The 22683-nt window shown below is 41.9% G+C and overlaps 1 protein-coding gene across 1 annotated transcript in view; it reads right to left on the reverse strand.

Moving 5' to 3' along the window:
• Nucleotides 1–1803: 1803 nt before the first annotated feature.
• LONRF2 (LON peptidase N-terminal domain and ring finger 2) overlaps nt 1804–22683 on the reverse strand; it is a 34646-nt gene continuing 13766 nt past the window's right edge. Inside the window, exons 2-12 of the mRNA XM_083820176.1 lie at nt 20748–20866; nt 17186–17308; nt 16282–16443; nt 15578–15803; nt 13456–13552; nt 12982–13096; nt 12196–12317; nt 11211–11369; nt 8159–8321; nt 6037–6186; nt 1804–5681 (exon numbers count right to left, since the gene is read on the reverse strand). Coding sequence (XP_083676302.1) covers nt 5523–5681; nt 6037–6186; nt 8159–8321; nt 11211–11369; nt 12196–12317; nt 12982–13096; nt 13456–13552; nt 15578–15803; nt 16282–16443; nt 17186–17308; nt 20748–20866 — 1595 coding nt within the window. The 3' untranslated portion in view covers nt 1804–5522. The remainder of the gene's footprint in view (nt 5682–6036; nt 6187–8158; nt 8322–11210; nt 11370–12195; nt 12318–12981; nt 13097–13455; nt 13553–15577; nt 15804–16281; nt 16444–17185; nt 17309–20747; nt 20867–22683) is intronic.

Below are 22683 nucleotides of genomic sequence, written 5' to 3' on the forward strand. Positions count from 1 at the left end.
CTGGTCCAGCTTCTCTTCAAAATCCAGGTCCTTTCAGGAGCCAGGCTCCAACATGGATTTTGCCTCAAAAGAGAAGCAAATATGTATTAGAAGAAAAGCTTAATCATCATTTAAAAAGGAGGACATTTCTTCTGTAGACACAATTTCCCAAACGTAGCAGGTAAGGCCAAAGCCCACGTATGGCAGAACAGAGCTACAGAAGCTGTCAGCAAGTGATACTCATCTCCATTTAGAAACAACACATCCCTACCACGTAATGTAAATGTGATTAGAAACACGTCTTGTCTTTCAGCTGTGTGTACTATACACATTCATGAAATGAACTCAGGAAAGTGCTGGCATGGATTCATGCATTTCTTTTTTTCTTCCCCCACAGACACAGGACCTTAGATTTTTTTGGTCCAGATTACTCATTTTTATAATTCCATGGCTGAGTAGTAAACAGCTTCCAGCGAGTACTCAGCTTTCCAAATCTAAGTGCTGCTGGACAGAACCTAGTTATTTTGGGTTCCTGCTTTGATGAAGCAGAAAACAATGCAAACAGAGTAACACACCACTTAGGTTTACATGCTCCAGGAACGGCATCACTCTAAGGCTCATGGAAACGGGCTTGATACTGTACCTACCTTTTTACATTGTCTAGCTAAGGATATGCAGAAGGAAATAAAAATCTTAGTAAGATTTACAATCTTTATGCAGTGATTTTACTTCCAGTGATCTCAAAGCTGAGGTTTGCAAGTATCTGGATAACAGAAGGGAAGCTAGGTCAGTCATCTTTCCCCACATCCTTCCTTTGCCTTCCTCTGGTGACAAGAGGAATGCTGTTACCTGGTTTATCAAATCAGCTCAAGCAGCATTTACATGTGTGCTCCAACACACACTTGCCACTTATTTTAAGTAAGTGTTCCAATGACTGATGTTTGCTTGACCATCTAGTAAATACAGGCACAAAGGCAGCACGAATAAGGCTGAAGTCAATCTGCGAAGAAAAAAAACACTAATATCTACAAGTCAACTCAGACAGGTTTTGCTTGGCTAGCACCAAGAAGTTGGGACATGCTTTCCAGAAACTTGCTTTGCTTTCTCACAAGTGCACTCTGGTGCTGCTGCCCAAGGAGCCTAGCCCATGTGCCAGGGCTCTTCATGGGGTACACCCAGCCGCACCTACTGACCTGCGGTGGAACCTCATCTAAACGTTGCAGCACCATAGAGCCATTTTCTTTCACTGGATTTTGTCAATACAGTGTTTTGAGCCCTGAATTATAACCATACTTTTTAGCATTTATTCCATGGGACCAGATATGGTACATTTCATACAAACGTAGTGGGTGGCATCCCTGCCCATGGCAAGGGGGTTGAAACTAGATGATCTTTAAGGTCCTTTCCAACACAAGCCGTTCTATGATCCTATGGTTCTATGATTTAGGGCTAAAAACCCATTTCTTATCTGAGCAGCTACAAAACAAGAAGCCAGCCCTGTGACCTCTCCCCTTCTTTGTCACATCCCAGTGCTGCTGTGAAATGTTCATCTCCTTTTCAGCAGCCACAGGGACTGGTGTCACTTTCCTCATCTCCACACCACATGCCTCCGGTCTTTCTTGCAGCTAAAAGCCAGAGGTGCTGGAGAGTCAGTGGCACATTATGAAAATGGAAAGCACTTCATATCCAGTTTGTGGCATCTCACATTTTTGCAACTGCATGAGATGAGATTTATAATACAAACTTTTACACGGGTAGCCACCCCTGCCAAGTTTCTCCCTCCAGAAACACAAAGTGATCAAGTTTTTCCATAAACTCACATGCTTATAAATTCAATCTGTTTTATTCCAAATATCACATAAATTAAATACATTTCCCATGAATATTGCAAATATACATGAAATGAACATCGCAATTTTTAAAAAAAGTTTTGGCTTTGCTTATGCAACAAGAAGTGCCAAATGTGGTTAGAACATGAACTTCTCCGGTATTTACTAGATACAAAAAGGTGCAGATTAATAATTTATATTTATACATATGTACACACTCCATTTCATAACTAGCTTTAAAACAGTAAAAAAATGGTTTCAAGTTTATCTACATTAAACATACTCATTTAAATCTGGTCAGAAGCCCCAGATAAGAGTTGATACAATCATTTCACAACTGCAAAATTAAGGCGCTACCAAAATACCAGTTCCACTAGTGTAAAATGTAATTGGAATAGAGAGTGTACAGCTTTCTATTTATCAATTTAAAAGTGGACTGGAGAACAAGGAAAAAGGAGCAGTAAGAAACATGACAAGATCTACAGGTTAGAAGTACAAAGAGATCTCGATGACTATCAAATGAACATATTAAAATACAGTAGATAAAAGGCCTCAGTGGCAAACAATTAGTATGCTTCTGAAAGACAAAAAAAGGTTAAAATATATATAATTTTGTAGCTTGAAGCTTTACAGGTGAACAACAGGTGTAGAGGTAGAGGGATTTTTTTTTGTTGTTGGCCTCTTTATGATGTATAAAGAAGGGCCACATTCACCACAGTGAAAAGACTCATCATATACCCCAGCATCCTTGCTTGGACAGCAAGCAAGAAAAGTGTAATGAGCTAGAAAGGCAACAAATCCTGTCTATCTCTTCCAGGAGCTCAGCTCCATGCTTCCACATGTACCCTGGTGACAAGTTACACCAAAGCGCGGAACGGCCGTAACGCAGACACTCCCCCCTGCCAAGAGAGGAACGAGATAGCTAGCTGGTCCAGTGAGGTACTACTGGATGCTGTAGAGACTATATGGCAGAGATAATTTGGTAACAAAGAAATGGATACTCTCCCTCAGAAAGCGAGTACCACAGGGTAGTGGTGATTTTCTTGTTTTCTTAAAGCTTTGCTATTTGATCAGCATTCAATGTTTTGGAAGAAATGTCAGCTTTGGGCTGCTAATATGATTATTTGCATCCATACACAGACAATTCCAAAGTTGTATCAGTTATCCAAAACATCAGCCACTGACATACTCAAAAACTGCTTTAAACCTTGACTAAAAAAAAATCCCTCTACAGTTCAGCTTTCTCATTGATATCTATCACTTCATTAATTATGCACGCCTTCATGAACACAGTAATGTCACTTTTCATGTAAAAAGTCTTTACACATTACAGAACAGCAGTAAACAACCTCTTTTGTTCTGTAGGGTTTCTTCTCAGAAGTACCTCAACAGTAGGTATCTTGAAAAATCACTTTTGCAAAGAAGAATATTCACATTAGTTACTGAGGCAAAGCCAAGAAGACACTAACTAGCACCTTGATTTTTTTTTTTTTCTTAAACGCACTCCTAAAAGCAAAATTAAGCACATGTAAGATCAGGGACCAGCAATATACAAATACCATCAGTGTCCCTTGCAGCCAAACTATTAACACTCAAAACTAGGCCACACACAGGAAGGAACGAGATGAGTGAATCTAGAAGAAATACGCAGCATGGAAAGGGATGGGAAGAACAGGAAGTTGAACAGAAAGGATTGCAAGATCAGACAGTCCATCTTCTGGTCTGAGAATTAGTTTGTAAAACCACCCTTCGGTAGCTGAACTGACAGTGGGCTGAAGACCTACTGAATTCTGACATTTCCTCCCTCATGCATAGAGCAATTCTCTGAAAATTACTTTATATTTCAATGCTTTCTCTTCAGCATCTTCAAATCCTGGAGGAAATGCACTCAACTTGAATTTTAGTATTTTGGCGATGGTAGCAGAACTTGCAGAAGGCTACTGTGGAGGTTATTACATCATTGGTTGTAAGTTATGCACTTCACAATTCAGAGAATATACTTACAAATTATTTAAATAGAAAAGGCGTGTTCAAGGTAGAGGCAGTTACAGTACATTCAGGGTATGTTACAGAAACCATTTGTGGTAGCCACTTGCTGAAAGGAAAAAAACTCTGTATTTTTGTTTCCCAGACCACACAGGTTATAACTACAATACCCAAAAAGAACAGGTAATTATTTAATTACTGCAGTTGAATGCAGTCTTCTTTCAGAACTCATGTGCAAATTGAAAAAAAAAGTTTAAATACATCTTCATTGACAAATAAGGACAAAAGAACTAAAAAAGAAACCAGGCACTTTGACCATTTAGGTAAACAGCCATTTCATCTTACCAGACTTCTGCACATGAACAAGTCTTTAAATTGGTCTTGCTACGCTTGCAGCACATCGAGATTCAAGTCAACTTCTTTCCGGTTGGTAGTAACAATCCTACTTATAGGAAACTATGCCAATTGAATTGGTAACACTGTTAGTTATTTCATTGGCAATTGAGCAAACGTTGATCATTTGACTGACAAGCGATCAATTCCATAGCTATGAAAATTAAGATACTAACAAAACACTATATAAAAATCAAGAACACAAATGAATGTTAACACCTGACTTGAGCTTGCATTGAGACTTGCCTTTATAGTGTTCGGTTTGCGCCTCCTTTCACGGTGTTATTGTGTACTGATTTCCATCACATACAGCAACTGGTACTAAACTACAATACTTTTGGTTTGAAACACGTTCAACAGAGATCATTCCAACGTAACATGAGGTTGGCATGACACCGCAGGCAAATGGGAGATGTGTTTTATCCTCGTCAGTCCCACTTGCAGAACACATTTGAAGAAAACTGCAGTCTGCCTTCCTAGTACTTGGAGTGAAATCATTATTTCACAGCAGCGTTCATCATACTTTAGGGAGCTGGTTTGATTTGAATTTAGTGATAAGACCAGCTAGGATTACTTTGATTTTTTTTTTTTCCAAATAAACCAAAGTACACCTTTCCAGGCATTTGTACATACTAAATCCGCTACAACACATAAATCACAACACAAGGGATTACCTAAGGCTACTGAATAGTATACTTATTCAGTAGCTATTATTCGTTCAGATAAACATCCTCAGATGCCTTGACCACAAACGGCTTAGTTTTTTTTTTCCTCACAGACTGCTATTTCATGAAAAAGAGAGATGTGGGTGTACGACAGACTGCCTACCAGTTCACTAACAGAGCATACTGCTCGTTATAGTCCTCATGCATACTTCCACCAGGAAGCACAGCTCCTCTTCTGTTCACTACCTTCAGGAAAGTCAAGGAAACACCGCTTCAATCCACTGTCGAGCTTCCTTTTCCTACTAAGTGGAAATCCAAAGCACACGCAGGCCAATGGTGCTACTCTAATACTTAACTCTCTTACAGGCTAGAAATATTAACTCTATCATAGCACTTTGAAGCAATTATCCACATCTATCATCTATGTTCTAACTGTAGCACAGCTTTGTAGAGGCTCAGATTTCACCAGGACAACAGGAGAGAGTGCAAGGTTTGGTGAATACCCAGGATAACAAACCAATGCAACTGATGGATGCCGGACACAGTCAGAAAGGGCTGTTCATTTTTGAAAGAATCTTTGAAAAACAAAAAACAACCCCTCCCCTTTTGTCCCCCCCCAAACAACCTGTCATGAGATGTTTTCAGTGCCCACTCACAACTGAAGTCCATGTTATCTGGGTCTTTTGCGAGTCACAAATATCAATACGCGTCTGATGGCGATAAGACGATCTTTAAGGGAAGTCATAGCCAATATCGCCAGCTGAGCTCTGTTTTCCAGAGGCAACACTGCCAAGAGCCACCAGTACCACGCAGGACCACTGGGGTTGCTCTGTAAAAGAACGGAAAGACATTCAATCATGTATTCAGCAACACTGCCTGATAAAGGCCACTACCCTCCTTCCCACCTCTTATTTGTTCAGAAAGTCATCATAAAACAAAAACCAGAAACTAAGCACTTAATTTCAGGTGCTCTCCTTGTCTATTTCCTCCTTTAAGGTTGATCTTTTTAAGATATCAACTTACGTTGATATATGATAATTGTTTTTCATACTTAATGCTAAGAGAACAAAATTGGGTAAATAAGAGTTTAGAACTTATGAAAATACAGCAAAAATCTGTCAGAAAATAGCTTGGTGTAAAAACTATATATATAGAATAAGAATGAATACGTAAGGATTTATTACCTGCGGCTCTGGTTCTTTTCCTGGCATGGACCCAAAATGATTGAGAATTTGCGCTTTCATATTGTCCTTAAGAGAAGTAAACCAGGCAACAGCTTGATCATAAACTGAATCATGAAGGCGGACAAGTTCTTCATATTCTGGTCCTTCAACCTTATTGTTAAGAGAAGGGAGATGGAACAAAACAGATTTGATACTACGGAGTTCATACGCTTTCCCAGAAGCAAGTGAAGCACAATAATGTAGTGACTACAGCAGTTCAAATGTCCTTATCTAAGCAAACTGTACTCAAACCTCGTATTTCAAACCTGTGATGGTGAAGTCTTTTTACCCTCCCCTACATGTTCTGAAATGACATTTCTTGGAGAAGTTATTGCCTCGTTAATAACGCTGCTAAACACTGGCACAACAGAACAATCTGCCCTCTAATCCTGGGTCATCATATTAATCATCTCAAACCCACAACCTCAAGTCCCCGTCACAAAAGGGCCTCTGAACATCGTTACACTGTCTGGTAAAATGAAAGAATTTCTACTGCCAGCAAGCAAAAGGACAGGGATTCTACAGCATTTAGAAATCTGCAATGCTTTCTAGAAGTGTTAAGGTCATTGTAGAACAGCTAAGGAGAAGGTGGAGGAGGGCAGACGTGAGCAGGCAGGAAGCAGGGAAAGCAGATGATTTCCCAGTACAGGAATGGCCATAAAAAAAAAAGACCCTCGTTGAGGCAAAGAGTGCTTTAGTTGTATAGGTCTGACTATTAGCCATTAGGTAAAAAGAAAAAAAAGCATAAGCAAAAAAACAACACTGCCTTTTTTTTTTTCTTTTAGATCTGTAATCACTAATGGTGTGATTCATCTATGCTACTCAGACACACATCTGAGCTAGCTGCTGTGGATGCCCTTCTCAGGCAAGGAGAAACAGTTCTAGAGGGCAATTAAGCTAATCTTAAGGTAGGTATCTACAACAGAGCAAATAAATAGGCAGCTTTGGACTGAGACTTCTCAACAAATGTAACAGGAACACAGGGTGCTGAACTCAGACATCAGCCTCTCAAGTGAGACAAGGTAAATCTCACTAATTATAAAGAGGTGGGTCTCTGGCACCATCTACAAAACAATGCCTTTACACCTATGTTCCACCACCCTTCTCTGGGTATTTATATACAGCAGAGCCATCAGTGTGAACAAATTACATGCCTTGAACTTTTGTGGGGGGAGGCACCTCCATGATCTGCCTCTCCTGCCCTGGCAAACAACTGCAGCATCCTGTACAAGCTGGAAGAGCCCTACCAGGATTTTACAGATCTGCACTTCAACTACAACAGCGTGCTGAAGAGCTTCGTAGCTCCTCCAGACCAGAATTGATTTCATCAGTAGGCACAAGATCACTACTAAACTCAACGTTAAGTGATATCAAGGTTTTACAGATGTGCTCTGAAGATGATCCAGGAAGCCATAATTAAGCAAGGCCAAAAATTCATACTTTGGCCAACACCCATCACAAGCACCTCACTTGATAGAGGTGTCGTAAGAGGACTTGTTTTTAAAAACTACTCCCCTCCCTGCAATTCTCTGCTCTCAGCCAGCTTTGACGGATGTATGTACAGGCACAATAACCATATGTCACTAAGATCTCATTTTAAGAACTGTCTCCCACACTTGGCTTGAGGAGGTATTCTGCAAACCAGAGCTGGGAAGTCACAGAAAGTCTGCCAAAGCTAGAAACAGATATCCCGTGTTCAGTGGAAGAAGAGAATAGCCAGTTCTCTACTAACAGAGGCATGTGTTCTTAGAAGGGTGACGAGCCCCTATCAATTTTAAAACATGACTCTGATGTCACCTACACGTCATGACAGATCTCAACACCTGGGTATCAGAAGCTACTTAGAGATTCACGAAGGCAATGCAACACTTCAAGCAGAGATAATTATAAGGACAGAAAGGAAGAAAGGGAAGTGTGTAAGAGACAAGCTAAGTTTGTTCCATGGTTGTCAAAATAGAGCTGCAGTATTTATAATGGTATTGGTTTTAAAATAATGCACAGCTAACTTGAAATGCAACAAGAAAAGGCTATTTAAGTGAATCCAGCAATACATGGGTATGAATAACTTTGCACCATAGATCACCTTTTTATCTTCAAGATATTCGATGTTTGCTGTGTTATATCCATCTCGCTGGCCATGGCTTAAGACCCTAAAACGACGGACACCAACTGTATCAACAACTGAGCGCCCATCAGGAAAAAACTTTACGTCCCTGATCTCTAATATACAGCCATGATCTGCAAATCTGAAATGACAGAAGGGCATAAAAGTGGAAGTCATCAACAAGCGTTTATACACATCAGGACAAATACTGGGCCTAATTCACCACTTTTTATTTGAAAGAGGTCCTTGCCTAGGTGACAATACATTTCTGCTTATGCACATAAGCCACACAACCCCCACCCTTTCTGCCTTCCCTCAGAGGTCCGGGGCAGCAGCAGCACCTTCAGAGCCTAAGCATTTGGGGGAGGTAGAGAAGGGACAGGAAAACTAAACGAAGCATGTTTCATGCTGTGAGTTGCCAGCAGCTAGTGGCTAATTTACCTGCTTTGTGAAGAAAACGAGATGGGTAAAGATACCATAAGGAAGTCAAGAAACTGAGAAACAAACGCAGGGCTGGGAGGGCAATCCCCCTACTTTGAGGTGTAAGCAGAGGATTACAGGCTTTAGAAGGAAAAGGTTTCTACATAGCAAGACTCTTCTTTCACTTGTATCCTTAAAGTTAACAAAAAAACCCACCCTCTTTATAAAAGCACAGTTCTATCTGTTAGATTTAGTCAGCACAGATTTTAATTGCATCCTCAAAAATTTGTTGCATGCTTCTTTCACTTAAAGTATCAGTCTTACCTACTCTGTGCCCGTACTTTAGTTAGTTCAATAAAGAAGCTGATCACACAGCAATTCTTCACCGTGATAGCTGATCTGCCAACATTTGCAGCCTCGTACCTCAGCTTACGGCTAACCAGGAGAACACACTGTATCTAGCCTGATCTCAAGATAACAAATCCCTAGGGGGTCCAATAAATGCTTCATCAGGGAAATGCTTGTTATACCAGGGCTTGGCCATTTGTGACACTGGAGTAATGAAGAAAAGCGACGCTGCCGAGAAAGGACTCCTGCTTCTACTCCACTAGAATTCATAGTTTGGGGAGGAAAAAAGCTGACTGCTGTGAACAACCCTTCTCTCCTGGCCACTGCACTATGCAAACAGGAGTACAGCTGCACACCACTAAGCCCTGTGTGCTCGACCGCTGAGATAACAAGAAGTGAATTTATTACAGCAAAATCAGCCTAAGCACTATTTAAACAGCTACATAATTTTTTTTTAATTAAGGATTTTAATCTCATTCATATCGAGTTTAAAAATTCATCTGGAAGTGATTAATTTTTTGTCATTCTTTGAGAAGTTACTTTTGGATGGAAAGTGACTTTTATCAAAGAGAGACAATAAAGCACCTGCAGATGGATATAAAATGCGCTAGCATATAAAAACAATTCTTCTCTCAGTTCTAATTTAAAATGGACAAAAAACAATAGAGGAAGGTAATGAACTGAACATGCCCTGTCACCCTGTCTTTCAAGGGAGGCATGAATCTCAGCCTTCCATACCCATGTCTTAGCAGATGAGGCAAAACAAGTTTCTCTACTTTTTTATTCCCATCTGATTTCGCAATTTTGAATAAACAAAATAATTTCTTTACTTGTGTAAGAAGCTACAACAGCCTGCCAGGTGACTACAGATGAAGGCTTCCTGCGCTTCAGTGTTTTTGATTTAACTGAAAGTTACCATGCTTAATGTGTTTAATTATTCCAATAGCTCAAAGCAGACAGGGTATACTAACCATATCCAACCATACTGGTTGCCTTTTAAAATACCTTTTGTGGCACTACCGAATAAATACGTTTGCATGTTTTTAGGATTGTAATGCCTTGGCCCTCTGTATTAGACCTGACTCCAAGTAAAATCTGACATCACTGATGTTGCAAGGTCATTTTTTTCCTCACAAGTATTTGCTTCCAGAAGATTGATAACAGGCCTGGGAGGGACCACGGCATGTCAGCTGTTGTAGGAACCTGAACTCCACTGTGAGTGCACCATCGAGAACGATCTGAACGGCATGAAGCACAGCCAGAGCCAGCTGAAAGCTGAAGCATCTCCTGTGTTCTTACTGCCACCTTCATGCTCTGATCCAGGAGGAAAAAAAAAAAAAAGATAAAAAAGCCAACCAACTTGACAAGGAAAGGCTGCCAAACCTGGATATGACTGCCCTTCCCTCTGCTCCTGCCTCCGTCAACTACTAAAATGCTGCTCCTGAGGACACTTAATGTGTTCTTAAGGCTTCCCACATTGGCAATTCTGCATTACTCTCCTGAAGTCAACAACTACCTATCATAGCTTGTAAGATAGATCTCTCAAGACCACCTCTTTTTTTCTGAGAGTAGCAGCTTATCCTCTTCTCCCCCCAAACCCACTAACTATAAAGGGCTTAAAAACTGAAGGCTTTCATCTAGACTTTTATCTAATGATTAGTATATAGCCTGTACATAAGGAGCTGGAAACATACCAGTATCAGAATTCCCAAAAAAGACTTAAAGGTAGGATCATATAGAAAGACAACGTAACCCACTCACTGCAGAGTTTAGACATTGCAACACAGCAGTAAAGACAAACATGAAATGCAATGTTCAGCAGCAAAAAAGGCTCCTCAGCCAAGGGTATACTTTGTCTCATTCAAATGATTCTGCCTATGCAGGAAAGCTGTGCAAGGCTTGGATTTGCTTGTTGTTGTTTGTTTTTAGCTGAGCAGACAGAGGAGCAACCTCATCCAGACTCAGCTTTCACTAGAACAGACAGGCTAGAAAGCTTTCCAAACACATACACAATTCAGTGCTATTTTTGGAGCCCGTAGTAGCAGGATGAGTCGTATTCTTGCTATCCATGCAACAGGGGAGCAATAAAAATTACATTTTCGTGTCCAAAAGAATGGTTGATATGCTAAGCTAAAAAGCCACCAACGTCTGTAATGGTTCGTACGGGACTGGAAGGAACTACAGGGAGACAAGCATACTGTGCTGCAGTACCCCATCAGCGTCACGACACTGCAACAAAGGACATTCTAGCTCATCTCCTTACCCTTTCAATTCGTCAGCTAAGCACATGCCAAACTGTTTGGTACCAGTCTCCATGCATCTTCTTATCATTAGGCGATAACGAGGTTCAAAGACATGAAGTGGGCAAGGGATGGTAGGGAAGGCCATGGTGCATACGAAGATGGGAACATCTTTATTCAAACTGTAAGATAATTGTTTTAAAAGTTCAATTTTCTCCTGGGCACTGCTATATACAGCATAAAGCCTTAATACAACACTGGTTCCAGTGGTTTCCTTAGACTCATTCTCTGAAAATGCATATCTGGTTGTGGTTTGTCATGTTCACAAGACAAACTTTCTGTTGATATATTAAGGGAACAATCCATCTAGTCTACTTTTATAGAGGAGAAGTCAGGAAATAATAGCCTGTTTCCCCAGATGTGCACATATAGATGCATTAGCTCAAATACACATTTAAAGATTTTTGGCCATGACCGTGTATAGTAATATAGAATCTAAGAACTAATCACATTCAAAGCAAGGTGCTGAAGAATTCCAAAGCTCGGTAAAGCCCTTTAAGTTTGAAGGCCGCTAATCCCCATATTATTTTTTTAAGGTTTAATTGCATGTTTTGTTTTTCTTTTTAGTTGAGTTGTAGGGTAAGACACTGCACATCACTGACATCGCAATGAATCTTTGAACTTCTCCTGACCTGAAGCATAACACATTTATAATTAGGCTTCTACTGCCAGCCAAGCCCCATTATAACTTGCAAAGCTGATATTATAATGATTCAGAGAAATAAAGCAATTATCTTTATTTTAAGAATAACGTTGTGCCTCCCTACCATACAAGCCTATTGTTTCTGTTTATCTGTAACAACCATGTCAAAAATATGAAGTGTGGCAGGTTCATTTTTACAAATTCATTAAATTTGTGCACTATAATAAGCAATCAAAAAGTTTCTTCAGCAGTTTAGATAGAAATACATTTTTATAACAGCTACCAGCAGTAAAAAGAGAGCCTACTTTGATAATTCCTTCATTTCTTCCTCATAAAGTTTCTTCCTTTCAGATAATTCCTCTGGCAAGTAACGGACTATCAGTTCTTCTGTAAGGACGGTCTTTTTGTAAGTTCTGCTTGCCAGAAACTGTAAAAAAAAAAAAAGTCAACTCTTAAGTCTGATAACGAGAAGTCAGGTAACATCTCTTCCGCCCAACTCACCCCTAAGGGGAAACAGCACATTAGCTCTTGATTGTACTGGCTACTCCACATATCCAGCTTTTGGGCATCAAAACTTCCACTTTTGGGTACGTTGCTCACTAACACCCATTAATTTTACCCCCGTGCCCTTCTTTTGGCAGAATTTGTACCACTACCAAGAGAAAGCAGTTCTTCCTTGCTTCTGCAGAAGATGCATATATTCGTTTTACCCACAGCTGCCAGGTTACTGCTACCCAAGACACTAAGAGACACGTCTACTGGAGCACAAGTTTTGACCAAGGAGTATTCAACTGGTAGCAGAGATACAGACTGGGGAGGTGGTAGGAACAAGGCTACAGCTGGGAGTCCTCAGACACCAGACTGACACGATGAAGGGTGTCTCTGTTCCCTTAAGCACCAGCAAATCCCACTTTTTTCCCCTACGGGAACAACGAAATATATTCTGGAGCAAATGAGGTCCGTGCACAGCTTGATGCTGTGGGTACTACTGCTCTCTTCTGTAAGTAGAGCACAGAAAACCCCCACATACATACTTTCTGAAGAACATGGTATTGTACTTGCTTCGTTAAGTGGGGCAAGGACATACTTACTTCTGACAGCTTTTCTTTGCAGAGTGGGCAATGTGGATTATGATCAAGGCAACGCTCAAGGCATTTGAGGCAAAAGGTGTGTCCACAGGGAGTGGTAACAGGTTCATAGAACAACCTGCACACGAAAACATGGAACAAAAAAACTAAGCTGCCAACATAAACAATACAGATTCCGAAACTGTGGAAACGAGTGACTAGACCTCGCCATCTCATCCTTTCCTGCTTTTGAATAAATCACAGGTAACATTTTTATCCGGTGACATAAAAAAGGTTTTCATTTTTAGAAGCGGTAAACAAAGTTGGTGCCTAATGAAGATTGCGTCTGTAAAGACTCATCAGATGCAAGTTTAAGGAAAAAGGAATGAAGCAATGATTTAGGTATTCTTTGGCTGGTTTCCCTTCTGACACTATGAAAACATTTTTCAGAAGATAGAAAGGCTTTCAGATCTTAATCACAGGTCAGCATAGCCGTACCTCATGCAGAGGGAACACTCGAAGTCCGACGCGTCAACAAGAGTTGTTGGTATCTCGCCTGAAGCGATGACAGTGTTTTCCGGTAAAACCTCTGCATCTAGAAGTTAAGATGATAATTACAGCGAATATTTCAGTATTACTGCAATTTCAAATGCTAAGTTGTTTTTCCATAAACTAATTTCTCTCTTTATTTGAAACAAAGCTTCCAAAAAGAAAACATTTTCCATTTAGGTTTTAGACTTTCTGGCAGGAAATTTTTTGGAGAGCAGAGGATGATGTCTATGGCCAGAGAAAGCATTTTAGAGTTGAATACCCATGATTTGCTTCTCCAAAAATGGTTGTTTTTTCGAAGTCTAGTTTTTAAAATATTCTGCTATTGCTTTCCCACCGCCACCACCACTCCCACATCAGCCTGGCCAGATGTTTTTAAGCATGTTAAGTCCAGAATTTAATTTGTTTACACACAGTTAAACTATTTCATCAGTGTTTATTATAGATTTCTCAGCAGGGGTAATTTTTCTTACCAGTATAAAAAGGCTTACACTCTTCTGGACTACCCTGCTGTGGAAATCCCACATTTCAGACAGCTTCAAGTTTAAGGACTACTGGAGTTACCTGAGCTAATGCAGCACTGGCAGATAGAGAGAAAACACTTCAAGAAAAAGGATGGGCAGAATTTCGCGTGAAGGTGGTGTGTATCACTGTAGTTAACACAGCTGAAGTACACAGGCCTCAAACTCCACAGCAGTATTTAAGCTCAAGAGGTATCAGCTTAGGCTTCAGTTTCTGATGACAGTAATACAAGCAGATTCTGCCACTTCTTTTAGAATCCGCATCTTTGTTGCTCAGCAAGAGTTGCAACAGAGCCGCAAATACTACCTCCGTGTCCTTTTTATTAACCAAACTCTTGACTGTGGAAAAAAAAATGCTCAGCTTTTTATGTTAAGTTAAAACACTGGGATGTTTTGTTAAAGGATAACTTATGCTCAGCATCTGGTTTATCTCGAGCACAGACAGGACAGGGGAGAGGGCACTAGTGTGGCCTACAAAGCAAAACAGCGTTATCTTTAACCTACATCTTCCACGTTAGCCTTTGGTAACAGCAAGAACCTGTGTCGCTCTGCAAATAGTAGCACAGCATCAGGATCTAGCACAGACCAGAAATTAATGGCCATGGGTAAAATGCGATCTCTGGCCTTTGCTATGAAGATAGAGGAGTGTCAGGTTTCACAATCTATTTACTGAGTCTGCAGTTCACAGAAAAGTACAGTATTTTTCCCTTCACAACACCACGATCAGAAACTGGCCATAAATTGGTAATTTGCAGAGGTGGAAGGCAAACAGCAGCACTTGAAGACTTGTGATATTTCAAGGCAGATTGGTCAAGGAGGTACTTTTTTTTTTTTTATTTCTTTTAAGGGAAAAAATGCACGCTAATACGGTGGAATTTTGAAAGCCCCTTTAAACCAATTATTTCACTGCTCAGTGCAATGTATTTCCTTCAGCATTTTTTTCCCAGAGTACTAAAAACACTTCAGAGGTCGTTGTTGGAAGCCTGAGAAGCATACCAACTGTAAGCACAGCTATCAAGTGACAGAAAACTGGGTGGGCTTCTTATCCTTCAAAGGGCTTCTTTGTTTGCTCGGAAAATTTCATGTAAAGTTGCATGTGACTCTTTCTGATGCCAATTAAAGATTAATTTCTAGGCTTACTGTATCTTTCCTGCCTATAGAAAGACAATGAAATGCACCTATACCTCTGAGACCTAGAAAACTGAAACGCTGCCAGCAATACAAAGACTAAACTGTTAGTGGATTACATGTTAGAAATGCCCTTTTTGAGAAAGAAAAATGCATTGTTCACTGAATGAATTGAAACTGCTCTGGAATAATGTAAACAGCATTTGAACTTCAGTGCCTTTAACATCTTAAACTCTACATGTTCTGAAAAGACAGGAATGGCTGAGTAATGTTGTTAGAGCAGAAAGCGACATACTAGAAAAAAAGAATTATTCCAATCCATATAGGAAATGTTTCATTTACACCTAAAAAAGGAGAGGAAAAAACAGTATCATTTTTAAGCATACACAAAAGAAACCCCCTTTCTAAGCCACAGCACAAACCTTTTTTAGGGATCTTGTTGGGGACATCCAAGCTTTGTAAATCCCTCATATCGCTGGACAGCTTTCTTTTTAAGCCAGCCCCAGGTAAACTGGAGAGAATAGCTCCCAAAGACTTCTTGTTGTCTTCAAAATAGCGATCCAGTACATGATGAGCAACGGGAGAATCAGTGCTTCTAAATACATCAGATTCTTGGGACGGGTTTTTTGTTAACCTGAACACAGTATCCTAAAAAAGAATTAAGAACAGTTATATACAGCATGAGACATGCTTAGTTTTATGATTATTGAGTTACATACATCAGTAAGAGATTAATGTCACTATACTGAGCTTAGAAAGGGACAAAGGTCTGTATCAAACAAGGCCACTCTCAAGTTGCATTAAATGAGGACACTTCTCTATGGCTCCCATCTCTACAAACTGTGTTCCTATCATATTAAAATCCCAAGCGCATAAAGGACGTAGAGGGGGAAAGAATAGAATTGATTTTCACAGGAAGGCATCACATTATTTTCTGAAGGAAGTGTTGCATTCTCTTATTTTTCTGAGGAACTATGTCCCAACAAGAGGTACAACAGTAGCCAAAGAGAACAGGCTTACCATGAAATAAGTGCCTACACGAGTGCCGACAACGACAACGTCACACAGACCAGACAGGTCCTTATGTTACTTTTGGTATTTATAGGTTGAATACTTTTTACTTTACCTTTGAGGACCCAGCAATAGAGCTATCTTCAGCAGCTGATTGTGTGTTTATGCTATTCAAAAATGCAGGTTTCAATCTCGTATGGGATGTTCGACTAGAGAAAGGTGCTGTTAGACTATCATGCACATTTTCAAAGGCTGGGAAAAACATCTCACACATTATCTAGTCAATTAGAGAGAAGAAAAGAAGAACAATAAAAATAATCAATTTCTGTTGTGCAAAAACAGATAAACATGCTCTGGAGCTCCCGAATGTCAAGAGGCTTGTAACAAGTGGGAGATCCTGCATTCCCTGATGGCCACAGGAAACTCGTGCATCAGTCCCCACCACAACCACAGACATATTCCAAGGTCCTCTTCTCTCCAGGAACTCCGTGTCCACCTCCCTCCCCGAAGGTCTCTGCTCCCCATGAGCAACCAGGTTGGCAGCCTGTTGTGCCCTGCCCTGCTGCTGATGCTATGTAGAGCCCGGTCCCCCTCTCACTAGTCCCCACCAACCACCCTGCTGAATCCCCATTTCTTTTTTTGAAAAAGCTGCCTCTATGAACTGTAACAGAGAATCTGACTAGGGTCAATTAGCAGTGTCCCCTTTAGAGGGGGTTATATAAACTCCTACAGGGACCATAGATGTTTTTTTTTCCACCAGGACAGGAGCTGCCCTTTTCAACCCCCTGCCATTTTCCACATGAAGAGGTTTTCTGATGGGCACTAAAATTAAGAGCTTTGAGCCTACAAAATCCAGGTGTGCTCAAATCCTGCTGACATACTGCAAGCATCATCTATAAAGAAGAGTGGCCCAACCTACAGATTTGCAACAGAATCCACAAATACACCATCCTTGTGATGTAGGCACCTCCACAGAGCAGTGTGATAGCCAAGAAGCAGCCAGCAAGCACATTTGATACCTTTTGGGCTTCTTTCTTCATTGAGCTCCATTCAGGATTTAAGGCAACGCAATAGAGAAATTCCTTCAGTGCTTCCTCAGTCCTTTCCAATCCAGAAAGAGCTTTTGCTTTCACATAATGACCCTGTTCACACAAAGAAAACATACAAATCCAGAGATCATTTCCAAGGTGGCAGCAAGACGCCAACACACACACTTGGCCATTCCCTCCATTCCGATGATGAAGAACAAGATGCTATTTTGATACCAATCTCTTCAATCTGTGTGACTGAAGGAAAGCCATTCTCTTGTGCTGAACGACGTGTCACCAGGAACCCACTGCTGCGTCACCCCCAGGCAAAGACACCACTCCTTTCCTCAGCAGAGGACCTGATGCAGTTTGAGGAGCCGCGTCTGTCTTCCCGGGGACTGAGACTAGTACATATCCTACAGGGTTCCCAAACCGTGGAGAAGGGTTTCCACACACCAGGGCACTCCGAACAGTAATGAAGCTACATGAGAAAAGCAGTGGCATGGTGCAGGCTTGGCAATGGCACTGGACAGAGCAAAACGATTTCAGGTGTAGGACACTCACTTCTTGCTGGGTGTCTTGCCAGGGGAAAAAGAATTGTTCTGTTTTATTTGGGTGGAAAACACCAAAATATTATGAATTTTGGGCAATTTGCCAGCACTTAACCTGAAATCTTTTAGTCCATCCTACTTGTTCAAGCCGTAGAGTGACACACTTGTGGCCAAGAGGTACGATAGTCAGCCTGGGGACAAATCCTACTTTGCTTGTTACTGGCGAGAGAGCAATGCCTCACTTCTGAATTTCCCTGTCGGTATCAATTTGCAGTTCAAATCTGACTTAGGAAATTATTTCCTTAAAGACAGAGAGAAACTAAACGTGTATGTGAACATTTGTGTCTTGCTTCCTAGACAGAAGCATGTTCTGCAAACTCCAGTCCACCTCTGATTTACACAATTACCTCTAGGCTGGTGTATCTCTTGGACTGGTCAGATAAGCAGATGTATTTTTCTGTTCTTCACATTAATGCCAAAAGATCCAGTATCATATAATCTTCCCCAGCAGGTACACTTCCTTTCACCCTTTCAGTACAGCCCTTCAAGCTGAGGCCCCTTACAATCTTTACCTTTCCAGTGTCAGGAAGATAAGAACGAAGCTTGTAGTAAAAGAAAGTAGCAGGCACTCTGTAGGACAGGCTAGTTACCATACGCCGTTTGGTGAACTGAACGAGCAGTCTCAGTATGCAGCAACCTCTCCAGATGAGGACTGAGTTTCCCAAAACACAGTAAAGCAGCAGCCTATTTATTCCAGCAACCAGAAAGCACATTTCCCAATAGGAGGCTGGGTCAAAGGAGCACTTGGAGCCTGACCTGATTCCCAAGAAATGCCCTTTGGCTTCTGGAGACTGGGACAGAGTTAGCATGCTGGAGGCATGATCTGCAGATCTGCATTTTTTTTCTGAACATGGTAAGAGAGGTACTGCAGAGGCCTGACCCCGATCTTTTTATTTTGAGACTTGCACAGCCTCTGTAAGACCTTTCTAAGGAGCTCCTAACAATTGCAACAGTGCAGAGAAGTTTACTCAACTGCCCTGGAGAGGCTACAAGGCTGTTTGGTGTCTTCCTTCGGGGCTGCAAGAACAATTTCCTTGTCCACGCTGCAAAGTGAGGGCTAATCTGGGCTGTCTATGGAAGAAATATCTCAAGATCCAACACCTGAAATTACACTGAGGATCAACAGACCTCTGCACTTATGAGACTACCACTGCCACCTTCCCTCTCCTATTTTCACATTGTCATGGGAAGCACCAGATTTGTAGGGTAAGATCTTGCCAGGACCTCAAGCAGCCTCAGGAAGGGCATCTGTTTCTATCTGCCACTTGCAAAGCACAACTGGAAACTTCTCCCTCAGAGAGTCCAAGGACGTGGCTTTCACAGCAACTGAAAAGAAACTAACTGGTCTATTGCTCTACTTACTACAATGGACCCAAGAGCTTCAGGAACTCAGTGAGCCATTAAATTTGAGTTAGCAATAAGCCAAAAGGTTCTGGTGGTGAATGCTCACCTCCCAGGAGCTGCTCTCAGAATGGTTTCTGTTTTATTGTGGATTTTTATTTATTTATTTTTGCTACAATCACATTTGAGCTAATCTCTGCTGCTGGATGGATGAAAAGTCACAGGATACAAAACAAAGCAGAATTCCTTGAGAATGTTAATTCTCGATCACCAAAGCTTCTGTGGAAACTCTGACACATGCATACGCAGGCAAAATGTATCTGTGATACTGCTGGTATGCCATGATGACAAGTTTCATTTTTGATTAGCATTCTTCAGAGATGCGATTAACGAAATCTTTATCCGCCTACGACTGACACACATCAAATTTCCATGGATTCAAGGCAAACAGACAAGACTCCTCAAGAAAACATTCGAATGTGCTTAATTCATCCGTCTCCCTCCGCACAGAAACTCAATCAGGACTGCCCGAGATGGGATTCCTGACTTGACGACAAGTGATCTGAGACAGAATGTCAAATTTTAAAGAGCAAAATTGGAGGTGGGGGGAAGATTATGATCTGCCTTCAAATAGAAAATGTTTTAACGGGTGACAAAACAGATATCCTTGGAAGACAAGTACCTAATTTGTCAGAAGCTAGATGCTTCATACAGCACCTCTCAGCTCACCCCATATCCCATACAGCTTGAACAGAGCTGGCTGCAGCCCCTCTGCTGAGGCTGGCCACCAAGAGGTTCGTGCAATACCTTCTCAGTCTTTGTAAGGCCAAGGAGAAACCAAGGCCCACCTCGAATCCTCCCCCAGGTTCCCACGCCACACTCCCTCCAAGCCCAGGGGCTTTATCTGGTCAAACCCGTGCTGCAGTTCTGTTAGCAATGGGTGAAGGACTGGAGGTGTAAGCCTAGGTGGGGCGAGCTGTTGGACACCCAGGCTACCCTCAGGCGACAGGCGGTAACTACAGGCACCACGTGCCTCTCCATTCCTCCCGTAACACCGCTTCTGACACTTGCTTCACGCTGCCTGCAACCAGCGCTCCTTGTCGCACCTCATTCAGTATGAAAAAAACCTCCCACCCTACCAAGGTTCACTATGACATGAAGGTAGGAATCAGACGTATGAATGCTTAGTCCTGAAGGAAAAAAAGACAAGGAATTCCTGAAATAGGGCCTGGGATACTCCTCAGAAAAACACGGTGGCCAGGAGGTTTGCAAAGCCCAGGGCACGCCATCCTGAAGGGAACAGGGATCCCCTGCCACTGGTGACTCGTGAACCTGATTCTGCTGCCAAGCCACAGCACAAGCTCGAACAGATCAATGAGCACCAGTACAGACAAATTCATGTCACTGGCTGCCTATCACAGAAACCCCACGCTGAGGACCTTCCACAGACTTGTCCTGTGAAGGACTTGGCTTTCAGTACATTTCCAGCCCTGACAACGCCACAATGCTCCTCCAGCAATGACCTCACCGGTGCCATCCCCACCACAAAGAGAAGCCCTGAGAACAAGCATCTTGTTCTTTGCAGCATGCAAGCGCCGTACCGCAGGCCAGTGGGGCTTGTTTCGGCAGAGGACGTCCGCGTCATGGAGAGCTTGCTGGTAGTTTTTCATTGACGTACAGAGTTCTGCTCGCTGTGCTATCAGTGAACACTTGCAAGGAGCTGCAAGACAAAAAAAAAAGGTTACAAGAAGGTTAAAAGGAGTGCTAGCATGTGTTAAATGCAGTAACCTAATTTCAGCCAGGGTAACCTAAAAAGCACAACCGCACAATCATTTATACTCCCCTGTAATGAATGGAAAAAAGGTAATTCCTTCTTTCCTTCCTAAAATATATTCCTCTCAGCTTGGAGCAAACTCTGCATTTTATCTAGCAGGACAGACTTCATATTCGCATATAGGATGTCACCTGCTCTTTCCCTCACCTTGCTTACATGACATTTAAGCAAGGGGGAAAAAAAAAAAGTTGCCCAGTTTTTCTCCCTCCAGTGTGGTTTTAGTTGAAAGCAAAAAACTATGTGCAGAAATCACTGAGGCAGAACTTTATCGACAACACATCCCAGAAGCCATTCATTAAAAAAAAATGAATGCAGTCGACAAATTCCATATGCTTGCCACCAGTTCACCTTGCCATCCTTACAGCAGGCAAACCTCTCGGTGATCAGACATTCATGAACTGTTTTCAGCTTGCATGGATTAGGAACGTCTCAAGTCCTTTCCTATGACCCCTATAACACATTTTAAGATGGAAATCTAGTTCCAGCATAAAGTTTCAGAGAAGCACAGAGAAACTGAGGCTGATCCACGTTCAGCTTGTCCACCAGCCCTCCCCTCCAGCACATTAACCTCCTTCCTACCCCCAATTTAGCGACATGCAGACGGCGCGCTCTGCCCGCTCATCAAGGTTGTCTATAGGATATTAAACCACATCAGCCCCCACATCATCGCCTCACATTGTCCACGTGAAGCTTGGGCACACACACAAGTGAGTGCAGACATACAATAAGCATGTAACTGGTACCAGTGCCACTGCTCACGGGGTTTAAGCACCTGTCCAGAAGCATTAGCTCACCACCACCCTGCCATCCCCTCCCTTCCCTGGAGCTCACGCGAGCGCTCGCGCAGCGAACCAGGTCCGCGTGGTTGCACAGTGAACCAGACCAAGGAATCAATTGACTGAAAGCTAATGCAATGAAAACAAATAAATAAAAAGGTTTAAGAGGATCAGTTTCCCCTCAACTGGTTCACTGTGCAGCCACACAAATGTGAGCGCCAGGACACGGGATGAGAAAGAAAGAAGCAGCAAGGACCGCTGCCTTTTCTGGCTGTCGCAGGGAGCGATGCCAGATTTGCTAACTGCAGGATGACAGACATGGGCTGATGCTGCCCCACAGACAGCAAAGGCTGCAGACTACACCTAAAACAGCTCTGTAAAAGCTAGTTCACATTGTGGTTTGTCAGCTGTTGGCTTTTTTTTCTTTTAATATTACACATGCAGACTGCTGCAGCGATCCACGCTTCTAGAGGAGAATTCTGAAGACGACTGCGAATTGAATTAAATTGAAAACAATTAGCCTAATACCTTCAGAAGCCAGCTCTTTGCTTTCTGCCGCTCCATAGATGCTCAAATATACGATTATCCAATTTAGTTATCATTTAATAGTCTGTGTCTTCTGATTGTATTAAATCCAGATGCATACTCTGCCTGTATTTCCATCACTGTATCTGCTGCGTGGTATTTGTGCAAAGTGCACTGACGGGGGTAGATGGTAAAGCTCCATCAGTTAGCGTTGGGTGGGGTATTTTTTGGCACCACAGAGGGAAAGGAAGCATTGCAAGATTATTGGGCAGGCCAACTAGTTTCCTGCTTCTGTTCACTACCGCAGTGCTGACATTTCAGCCATGCTGACATTTCCTCATGTTTTTCAGTAGACAATTCAGAGCATTTCATACATTCGGCAGACTCGGAGAACAGCTTCAT

Source organism: Anser anser (genome assembly GCF_964211835.1).
Source record: "Anser anser genome assembly, chromosome: 1".
NCBI lineage: Eukaryota > Metazoa > Chordata > Aves > Anseriformes > Anatidae > Anser > Anser anser.